Here is a 12,135-nt window from a genome sequence, read left to right as displayed (position 1 = left end):
ATTTCCTCTCACTGTTGCTTTTAGGCCAAAACAACAAGAAGGAAAGTTCTTGTTAATTAAATGATGCATGTGCTTTTGACCAGCTTTGCACATATGAGAACAGTTGATCTGATCAGTTCAGGAGCATCCCAACTTTTTGGATAACATGGGCTTGGAGAAGTGCACTTATCTTGAGACACTCCTACCTCCTTATTTTCCTGTAATCTTTGTCCATATATGGATGCTGGGTTGGCAAATCCCTGCCCACTATTTGTGATCCGGGTTTACATGCAAGATTCACATCAAAAAAGAAGTTGAATGTCAATGCAAAAAGTGTCATGGCCAACTTGTATATGCACTTCCTTCTACAGTTTCTAAGCGGATCTTCTCGTCACACGGAAACAATATTAATGTTTGACAGGTTTATGCCAGATCAAAGTCCCTGTAGCTTTGTGCCTTCAAGAATTTGAGTTTCATTTGTTTTGCAGAAGTGAGAATGAGGACGAGATCAAGTTCGCTTCTTGAGTTGGATCAAAAACGCTTTAGAAATTAAGAGTGATTATAAATGACCTACATTAATTACACTTCATCCTACCCAGAGATCTGACATCATTTGGGAAAAATTACACTAATGTAATACAGACACAAACGTGCCATACACCGTTCAAAAGTTTGGCGTCAGTAAGATTTGATCTTTTATTGATCAAAAGTGACAGTAAAGACATTGTTACAATATTACATACAATACAATATTATACACTGTGTTTCCACACAACATTGATAATAATCAGAAATGTTTATTGATCATCAGATCATCATATTAGAATGATTTCTGATGGATCATGTGACACTGGAGACGGAATAATGATGCTGAAAATTCAGCTTTGATCACAGGAATAAATTACATTTGACTATATATTCACATAGAAAACAGCTATTTGACATTGTAATAATATTTCACAATATTACTGATTTTACTGTATTTTTTATCAAATAAATGCAGCCTTGGTGAGCAGAAGAGACTTCTTTCAAAAACTAAATTCTGAATGGCAGTTATGATTGTAGTACTTCAGATTTATGGTGGGGTTTTTTTGTACTTTTTTGCCCCGTTAAACATATAACGGCAAATAAATGGTTGATATTTGGCAATTTCGAGATTATTGACATCATGTTGTTCGTGCGTGACCAGTAAACAGAAATGTTATCTATTTCCAATCTATTTTTTCTGTCACTAAATTGTATTAATCTATCTACAGTTGGGTCCAAAATGTAGACGTTAAAATCCTATGTAATCCCATAAATAAACAATGCTTTAAGAAAATAAAGAAAAGTTATGAGCAATCTTTTGTTTCTCAAATCATGCTGGATAATACAACAACCTCTGCTACTTGAGAGTAGTTTATATACACAGATGGAGGAGTTTATAATGGGCTGCAGTGTTTGCTGTTTAAGAGGTCAGTGTGTTTTTTGTCACAAAATCAGCGGTTTTCCTGAGTCAGCAACTCAACATCGCCTAATAAAGAAGCAGCTGCGTCGTAACAATTGCCACTTTCGTTTCCATATCAAACCACAACAGATCATGAATGTCACCGGATGATCTGAACTGTGAGCCCTTCTAGAAATAAGACTACTGCACTTCTCATTCCTCATTACTCCACTTCTTGTTTCTGACAGTCGAGAGAGTCGAGTTGGCTCGGCTCAGTGTTTCAGAGAGGAAGTTGACACGGCTTCCTTGCTATACAAGTGTCTTTGTTTAGACAGAGAATCAAAAGTGATTACACACACACACACACACCCACCCACCCACCCACCCACACACACCCAAATTGCCGCCTCAAAACCTTCCTCATATTACAAACACTTCAGAGAGGAGTTCCTTTTGCATTCAGTGAACAGCAGTCAACAAAATGTTATTTATTTTAGTTAGGGATGCACCGATATGAACACTTTGGCCGATAGCCCGATACCCATAATTCTTTATATTTGAAAGCCGATAACCGATATATTGGCCGATAAATCTAAATCCAAATTTTTATGTAATTTTTTTGAGAGCCTGATTACAAAAACTAAAATCTCACCATTAAAAGCCATGTCCAAAAAACACAATTCTAATGCTCTCATGATAATTTTATGTAGCCGATACGGCAGATTTGCGTGGCACATGTCGCACTGAACTGTATTTTCCTGTTTTGAAGTGATTTCAATCATATTTCAAGCAATTCAAAACCATCCGAAGTGTCTCAGCTGAAGGAAATAATCCATTATTTATCGGTTTTAATATATCAGACAAATTTTCTTATCAGACCGATAGCGATAACATTAAAAATGAACATGTATCGGCCGATACCGATATGGTGGCTGATAAATCGTGCATCCCTAATTTTAGTATCATTGAGATATTTTGAATTCGTTTATATTTTTATATTTTACGTGTTTTTTAGGCTGAAATCTTTTTTTGTCACATCCAGCAAACATCTCACCATCCGCTAGCTGCCTGTCCCCTGAACACACTGTAAAAAAACACGGTCTCTGTAGACAGCCCAGGCTCCACAAATGGCAACAAAAACAAACTGGCCCAGCCTGGACCACGAAAAACATAACAAACAGTGTTCCAGCCAATAACCGACAAGAGTGATTTGGGGGGGTTGGGGGGTTAGTACAGATTAAGGGGGGTGTGGGAAGTGGAGGAGAGAGAAGCATGAAGAGGGAAGTTAGCTAGAGGAGAGATGTCCTAGACAGCGACAACGGCTAACATTAAAGTAGTATATTCTTGAGAATTTTGATAAGGCCGACATACGACCAAAGAGACGACGTTCCGATGGACAAATAACAAAGAAGAGGGAAAAGGAGAAGGAACGCGCAAAATCTCGAATTTACATCGGGGGAGGGGACGGGATGAGGAGGAGGGAGGGTCGAGCTGGCCTACAATATACGTCACCAAGAAGTGACGTCACCCAACATCGCTTACAGCACATAACGTTTATTTATAGCACTATACACTAGATTACAGTATTAAGAACAGTGACGGTGTCTCTTTCGATTAGGTGTTTAACAGCCAGAGTGAACTCTTCCAGAAAGGCAAGCTGCTTTTCGGACGCCAAACGAACTTGTTTTGGCCTATTTTGTTCGAATTCGCACAATTTACTTTCTGTAATGCATTGCCTGTACACTTGTGTGTCTGCAGGGCTCTCTTCACCTATGAGGGAAACACAAATGACATCCGGCTGGCAGAGAAAGGAGGTGGGTTTTCCTCCGCCGTTATAGTGTGTTATTCACACTAGAATCATGTGGTGTGTGTAGGATATAAAACAGTGTTTCAAGCACACAGTATCAGCTCTGGCTTGCAGACTTGTTCTGCACTGTACAGTGTGTTCTGTGAATGAATCACATTAACGGTGCAGTGAACCGACAGACTGTCAAGGACAGGCCAAGATTCATCTGAGGATCTGTCTTCCTGCAAGAAGATCTGTATGTGTGTGTGTGTGTGTGTGTGTGTGTGTGTGTGTGTGTGTGTGTGTGTGTGTGTGTGTGTGTGTGTGTGTGTGAAGGAAACGGAGAAGGTCCGCTGTGAATAAACATTGATTTTAACTATGGTAAAAGGGTGTTGTTATGTGGTAATATCTTTTTACTGTGTTTATAAAACAACTCAAACCGTAATGTGATAAAAGGCTCCAATAATCAATAAAAAAGAGAACACATATTCCTTACAAGGTAATGCACTTCTTGAATATTAATATAATATTATAAGCCATTTGATATGACATTTATTTGAAGTAGCCCCTGAGAGTTTTCAGTTAATATTTTAATCATTTATCAACACATTTGCATGTTCAGGGCTCTCTAATGTCAGTTATTGGACATGCAGATGAACATATAAAGTGCATTTTTGGAAAGTGCTTTATTTATCTATTTTGTGTAAAATTATTTAATTTAATTTTACATTTAATTGTAATTTTTCAAAAAAAAAAAACCTGCAGTGCCACAAACCCCACTTTTATTTTCTTTATTTTTTACTCTTATAATGAATGCAAAATATGCATATGATTTTTGCAGTCCAGAGTCTGTTTATAAGCTTATAATATTGTGTATACAATATTTTTAAACTAAACCATATTGCAGCGTATCAGTATTGAAAATGTAAAAGGTTTGAATGTTAGTGTTATTACCATGTTAATCTCTTTTTATTAAAAAGAATTGAGATATTTTTCATGAAAAAAGATTTTTTTCAATATTCATGAGAAATTTTTATTTAAATGTCATTATATGAAATTTATAAGAACACTTTTATGTCAACTTGTGACAGCTCAAAAACAGTCCAAATTTACGAAATGTCTAAAAACAAATCAACTTGAAAACAACATTAATATTAATCTGGAATGTTTTCAAACTAAATATAATCCTTTTACTTGCATAAACTTTGACTTTCAGATGAAAAAGATCATTTCTTCATGCTCATCAATAAGCGTGCATATTCGTGGTATTCAACAAAATTATTTCCCAAAAGTTTGTGTGAGATGTGGAAAATAGGCTAGGTTTATTTTACAAAAGTCTGCATAACATCATGTGTATTGTATTGCATGAATGCAAAAGTTGGTGGAACTGGCTCATCCAGTCAGATTCATCTTTATCATTTTATATTGAATTATTAAACGATTTGACAGCAGAAGTTTGTGATTTCCAGATGGTGGTCTGGAGGAGTTGTTCGAGGAGTTGAACAGTGGGAAGGTGATGTATGCTTTTTGCCGAGTTCAAGACCCCAACTCTGGCCTTCCCAAATACGTCCTCATCAACTGGGTGAGTTTGCTTCCTTCTCTAACTCTACACATGGTTTCTGGACTGTATAACCGCATCGATGCCCTTGGGATTATCTGACCCAGTTGCTGCAGTAAAGCACCTCTGTCAAATGTATTTATGAATCAGTTTATCTCCTTTTCACCAAGTCCAATACAAAAATTCATCAGGACTGGACAGTTTGATGGCATATTTCATTGATCCACTGAATTATCTTAAAAATAGACACTGCCACTTGGTTATTTGATATATAAACTGAGTTTCCTGGGATGTATGCCATAACCGTGATGTATAATTACATAAAATTTTGGTCATCGGCCACCCGATGTTTATGACCATGTTTTTGACATTTCTTTTTGTGCATTTTTCCCCCAGACCGGTGAGGGCGTTAAAGACGCCAGAAAAGGCCAGTGTGCGAACCATGTGAGCTCCATGGCCAACTTTCTTAAGGTAACTTGGCTTATTTTGTTATTCTTTTCAGTTGTGTGGGTATTGTGAATAGTTTTGGTGAAACTGTAAAAACTCATATGGATTAGTTTTACAATCTCTTTATGAACTTACTTTTAAGCGTCAAAGTTCTAGTTGTGTAGCTGTCAATGGAGGGACAGAAATCTCTCAGATTTCATCAAAAAGATCTTCATTTGTGTTCTGAAGATGAACGAAAGTCTTACGGGTGAGGAATTAATGACAGAATTTTCATTTTTGGGTGATCTAACCCTTTAATAAGGAGTAATATACATGTTATTTAAACAGAATATGCAGTGTTATTTTACATTTGATTACTTTGTTACACTGAAAACTACTGTTAGACCTACATGAAAAACTTAGTTCATGTGTATCTTTGCGCTTTATTTTCATTTGAGAGTAGTCCTGAACCTATAACACACACCGAACCGTACTGTGATCCTAAAACCGTGATACAACTGAACCGTGAGCTATTTGAACCGTTACACCCCTAGTCAATAGTGCTATTGAGTTAATGATCCGTGAACTTCAGCGATGAGGCTCACAAGAGGATATGACATCATGGGCTGTATCTAGAGCGACACATTTGATTTGGCTTTGCTGGTGATAGTTATTCAGAGCTTGACAACATCCGACCACACGCTCTCACTATCTAAGTCTCATGGCTGGTTCAAAATTTACAGCAGAAATTAACTTTAAGGGGTGTTTTTTTTGCCCACTTAAATTGATTTCTAGGGTCATTTTTACCATCGTAGGGGGAGGGGGGGGTTATGTTATTAAATACATGTATCATCTTTTATGTCAAATTCTTAAATTTAATCATTTCAATTAGAGTAATAATACACTATAGGGCTGTTACCAAATGAAATTAGTATCAACAAAAGGTGGTACAGAAGCTACACCTAAAGTGGCACTGGATTTAAACACTTATTTCAGAGGCATTACACTGATTACATTTGCTTATTTTTTGTGTTAATTTTTTTATATAGAAAAATTACATTTAATTACATTTTTTTAAATGTAAAACTAAAAGTGCCAGTAGGTCTTAAAGGGATTGTTCACCCAAAATGTTTAAATCTGTCATCATTTACTCAACCTCAAGTTATTCCAAACCTCAATGAATTTCTTCTATTGAACACAAAAGAAGATATTTTGAAGAATGTCAGTAAATGGGCACCACTGACTTACATAGTATTTTTTTTTTTTCATATTATGGAAGTCCATCAACTGTTTGGTGACCCATATTATTTGAATTGTCAATGTATTACCAATGTGTCATTGAATAATTCACTCAACCATGGATTAATTCAGTAATGAAACACCACTGTCTGCTGCTAAGAGACGCGCAACAGTTCTAATGGGATTTGTTTTGATCTATTTTCATTGGCAAAATACGGACAATATTTTGTCTAAAATGTAAGTCACTTAATGTTAACTTTTTGTTTACTGAACTGTTGTAAGAAAGCAACATTACATTTGCAATCTTGCTGATATCTGTGAAAAATGGCAGTCTTGCTTGTGTGATATTGCTTAATTATATCATGTTATAAATATAAAACAGGAACAAGAACAGGCATTTTTCATAACTTGACTTTTGAGGGCATTTGTATCAGTTTTAGTGGCATGGTTCTATCCATCAGCTGTTGATTGGATGGAGGGAGATCTGAACGTAAACTTGCAGTCAGGAGAGTGCAATAGTCACATTGTGGAAGTAAAAACTCCATTTATTTTCTCCACAGGGAAACTGATTTTTAATGATAACTTTCAGAGGAGGACTGTGAACCTGTAAAGACAGACCTACTGTGAGCTCTGAGGTTGTTAATTGATGGTATATGCTTTTAAGCGGGTCAAATAATTGAAGTCCGACATGCGTCAACAGAGAGTATTGTCGTATATTCCAGTGTTGGTTTGACTGGAATATCCAGTTATAAAAAAATTTTTTTAATTAAATATAAGAGGCGACATAAGAGGCATTTAAAATGCGACATAAGAGGCGACATAAGAGCATTTAAGAGGCATTATAAGAGGTGACATAAGAGGAATTATAAGAGGCATTTAAGATGTGACATGAGGCATTATAAGAGGCGACATGAGGCATTTAAGAGGTGAAATAAGAGGCAAAATAAGAGGTGACATAAGAGGCATATAAGAGGTGACATAAGAGGAATTATAAGAGGCATTTAAGATGTGACATGAGGCATTTAAGAGGCGACATGAGGCATTTAAGAGGCGACATAACCAGACTGTGAATTTTGATGCTTGCATCTGATGGTTTCATACGCATGTTTTAATCGAGTATTGAAAACGTGTTTTGTGTGTGGGACTAAACTGATGGCTCTGTGTCTGCAGGGAGCTCACGTGACGATAAACGCACGTGCGGAGGAGGACGCGGAGCCTGACACCATCATGCAGAAAGTGGCTAAAGCCTCAGGAGCCAACTACAGCTTTCACAAAGAGACCAATCGCTTCAGAGACGCCGGGCCGCAGGGGCCTGTGGTCAGTGTCACGCACATCATGCACCAGAGCACTGTCCAGTGCAGCTTTTATTTCCAGTCCTACAACATGAAAATACTACTGGTCAAAAGTTTGGGCTCAGCACAATTTTATTTTTTTAAAGAAAGTAATACTTTTATTCAGCAAGGACACATTAAATTCATCTAAGGTGACAGTACAGACATTTATAATGTTATAATTTCTATTTCAAATAAATGCTGTACAACAGTTTACATTAATTTAAGCAGCACAACTTCAACAACTATTTTCAACATTGATGATAATGATTAGAATGATTTCTGAAGGATCATGTGACTCTGAAGAGTAATGATGCTGAAAATTCAGCTTAGATAACAGGAATAAATTACATTTTACAATATATCCACATAGAAAACAGTTCTTTTAAATTGTGTAGTCAAAAATATTGATATTTCGATATGTATTGATACTGAAATGGTTCCAATGCTCCTTTTCTGCAGTATCGATATCGCTAGTATCAGTAATACCAGCTGCGCATTGACACACACCCGCCTCCTCTCACTCAACTGTCTCATTTGCTCCGGTCTTATGGTGCTGTATTGTGCAAAATCTTACTCATTCCTGCAGGTTTCGTGCTCACACCAAAAGCCACACACTGATATAAGTGGTGCTGTCATAAAGCCGCCTCTCCAGTTATTTTTCGTCACTTATTGCACCTAAACATAAACAAAAATATGTCAAATGTCTGTCTTGGCAAGTATTCAGGTAAATACAGTCAGTTTTGGAACATGAATTGTTAAGAAAACTCATGTTGTGTATCAGTATATTGGATCCGTGCGTTAGCTCTTAAAGTGACAGCAGCCTAATAAACCTGCTGCCGTCTGTCATGTTAATCAAAGAACAAAAGACAAAGAGAAAATCACTCGGTGATCTTGTCTGAATAACTTTTGTAACTTTAATTGTAAGCATAACGTTGTATAACATTTTTACAATGAAGATTATCCAGTGTTATTTTACATCTGATTATAATTTCTTATCTGAATACTATTAGACCAACCTGAAAAACCTAAAGCCGTGTTTAATTTGTCTGTTAATTCTATTGTATTTATTTGTGCTATAATTTGTTTATTTGTTCTTATTTCATACAGTTTACTTGTCTTTTTTTGGTAAATTTAGTTTAGTTTCAACGAAAGCCTCCCTGTGTCGTGTGTAAGCTATTGCAACAAAATTACCCAAATTATCAAAAAATTACAAGATAATAACAAATTATCTGTATGGCTGATTAAATGGCAGTTTTCCCCGTGGTATCAAAAATATCAAAATTTTTCAAGGTATTGTATCGAAGATTGAAATTCCAGTATCGTGACAGCACTCATTTTAAATGGTAATGATATCCACAATATTACTGTATCAATTAAATGCTCCCTTGTTGAGCAGAAGAGACGTCTTTTAAAAATATTTGTAAAAAATCCTATTTGAATCTTAGTGTACGTTCATCTTGAAAAACAGGATTTTCATTTCTTTTTGAAGAGGCTAATCATATAACAGAGGTCATTTAATTACAGAAGGTACAGTAGCAAACAGCCTGTTTAATACCAGCGGTCAGAGAGGAAATGGCCATTTAGTAAAGCAGTTTTTGGTGCAAAATAGTTAAGAGTAGCATTACTAACAGCCGCTTTCCGACCGGAGGATCCTTTTCACAGTTCCTAGAACTATTGGTTAAAGTACCCGGATGTCGGCGTGTTCACACCGCAGGAACTAGGAACGATTTTAGTTCTAGGAACTCCATTTGGAGGAACTAATTTAGGTCCTACTTCAGAGTAGGGTCTAAACCAGCACTATAGGAACTACCCGTGACGTTAGTGTACGCTGATGACCGAACGCTCGCGGAACACCAGCATCCGCCATTTTTAAAACAGCTAGAATGTAAACACACAGATTATAGCCTATATATTTACTCCATAAACTAACTATACAAACATGGAAAACAGTTATAGATGGGTCTCTAAACCTTTATGCTGAAGAGAAAATCCAACGCAACTTTGAGGGGACCAAGCCAAACATGATTATGTTTATCTGCCCAGCTAGCAACACTGGACATCAACCACACGGCATAGGCTAATAACCTTTTTTTCATATACTGTCTACTTTCTATAACAGTTCTATCTAATAACATATTAAACAGTACTGTTAGACAGATCGCTAACTAATAAACACAGAGAATGCGAGCATTGTTTGCTCTGGCGTTCTCAGCGCCGCCAAAATAAAGGTCCGTCGCGCCGTCAAAATAAGTCACCGTGCTTGCGTCACTCCCTTACCCCTCCTACCAGTTCCTATGGCCACTTGGCCACTCCCTTACCCCTCCTACCAGTTCCTATGGCCACTTGGCCACTCCCTTACCCCTCCTACCAGTTCCTATGGCCACTTGGCCACTCCCTTACCCCTCCTACCAGTTCCTATGGCCACTTGGCCACTCCCTTACCCCTCCTACCAGTTCCTATGGCCACTTGGCCACTCCCTTACCCCTCCTACCAGTTCCTATGGCCACTTGGCCACTCCCTTACCCCTCCTACCAGTTTCTATGGCCACTTGGCCACTCCCTTACCCCTCCTACCAGTTCCTATGGCCACTTGGCCACTCCCTTACCCCTCCTACCAGTTCCTATGGCCACTTGGCCACTCCCTTACCCCTCCTACCAGTTCCTATGGCCACTTGGCCATTCCCTTACCCCTCCTACCAGTTCCTATGGCCACTTGGCCACTCCCTTACCCCTCCTACCAGTTCCTATGGCCACTTGGCCACTCCCTTACCCCTCCTACCAGTTCCTATGGCCACTTGGCCACTCCCTTACCCCTCCTACCAGTTCCTATGGCCACTTGGCCACTCCCTTACCCCTCCTACCAGTTCCTATGGCCACTTGGCCATTCCCTTACCCCTCCTACCAGTTCCTATGGCCACTTGGCCACTCCCTTACCCCTCCTACCAGTTCCTATGGCCACTTGGCCACTCCCTTACCCCTCCTACCAGTTCCTATGGCCACTTGGCCACTCCCTTACCCCTCCTACCAGTTCCTATGGCCACTTGGCCACTCCCTTACCCCTCCTACCAGTTTCTATGGCCACTTGGCCACTCCCTTACCCCTCCTACCAGTTCCTATGGCCACTTGGCCACTCCCTTACCCCTCCTACCAGTTCCTATGGCCACTTGGCCACTCCCTTACCCCTCCTACCAGTTCCTATGGCCACTTGGCCATTCCCTTACCCCTCCTACCAGTTCCTATGGCCACTTGGCCACTCCCTTACCCCTCCTACCAGTTCCTATGGCCACTTGGCCACTCCCTTACCCCTCCTACCAGTTCCTATGGCCACTTGGCCACTCCCTTACCCCTCCTACCAGTTCCTATGGCCACTTGGCCACTCCCTTACCCCTCCTACCAGTTCCTATGGCCACTTGGCCATTCCCTTACCCCTCCTACCAGTTCCTATGGCCACTTGGCCACTCCCTTACCCCTCCTACCAGTTCCTATGGCCACTTGGCCACTCCCTTACCCCTCCTACCAGTTCCTATGGCCACTTGGCCACTCCCTTACCCCTCCTACCAGTTCCTATGGCCACTTGGCCATTCCCTTACCCCTCCTACCAGTTCCTATGGCCACTTGGCCAGTGCGAACGCAAACAGCAAAACCGAGTTTGGGGAAGAGTAGTTCTTAGAACTGTTTAAAATTGGACAGTTCCTAGAACTAAGTTCCTGTAACTACTTGGTCGGAAAGCGGCTATTGACCCATCATTGTAGTCATGAGTGCATGTGATCTAGTTGGATTTTTACACTGCTTCTGAAAGAGATTTTAATCTTTGGTAAGTGTAGTTGTCAGCTGAAGTAAGGATGTGCATCGATATGAACATTTTGGCTGATACCGATAATTCTTTATATTTGAAAGCCGATAACCGATATATCGGCAGATAAATCTAAATCCAAATTTCCAGAGAGCCTGATTACAACAACAAACAAACTAAAACATTAAATCCATGTCCCAAACGCACAATTATAATGTTCTTATTATAATTTTATGTAGCCTACAGTATATGACAGATTGGTGCACATGTTGCGCTGAACTTTATTTGCCTTTATTGAAGTGATTTTAATCATATTTCAAGCAACTCAAAACCATCATGTTGAACACAGTGCACATCTGAAGTGTCTCAGCTTGAAGGAAATAATCCATTAGTTATCGGCTTTAAGATATCGTCCGACACCGATATGCTGGCTGTTATATCGTGGGTCCGTAAGCAGAAGGCATCAGACAGGTCTTGTGATGATGGCACAGTGGTGTCCGGGTCAGTGCCAGCCTACTGCATGTTTATCTCGAGCGCTCTTTCACAGTGCTGTGTCAGGAGATTCACAGGGAGGGAGCCAGAATGCTGGGAATGT

The 12,135-nt window shown here is 39.2% G+C and overlaps 1 protein-coding gene and 1 long non-coding RNA gene across 3 annotated transcripts in view; both read left to right on the top strand.

Annotated features, from left to right (window-relative positions):
• The window catches only part of dbnlb (drebrin-like b), a 31,118-nt gene that overhangs the window by 440 nt on the left and 18,543 nt on the right, over positions 1–12,135 (top strand). For both annotated transcript variants that reach the window (XM_082188754.1, XM_082188755.1), the window contains exons 2-5: positions 3,164–3,219; positions 4,661–4,773; positions 5,146–5,220; positions 7,585–7,731. In XM_082188754.1, the coding sequence (XP_082044880.1) occupies positions 3,164–3,219; positions 4,661–4,773; positions 5,146–5,220; positions 7,585–7,731 (391 nt within the window). The remainder of the gene's footprint in view (positions 1–3,163; positions 3,220–4,660; positions 4,774–5,145; positions 5,221–7,584; positions 7,732–12,135) is intronic.
• LOC309513133 lies at positions 3,226–3,932 on the top strand. The gene is made up of 2 exons (XR_014211335.1): positions 3,226–3,463; positions 3,528–3,932. It is a non-coding gene; the product is annotated as an uncharacterized lncRNA (long non-coding RNA).

Source organism: Leuciscus leuciscus (genome assembly GCF_965113295.1).
Source record: "Leuciscus leuciscus genome assembly, chromosome: 13".
NCBI classification, from domain to species: domain Eukaryota; kingdom Metazoa; phylum Chordata; class Actinopteri; order Cypriniformes; family Leuciscidae; genus Leuciscus; species Leuciscus leuciscus.
This window is presented reverse-complemented; position numbering and strand designations above follow the sequence as displayed.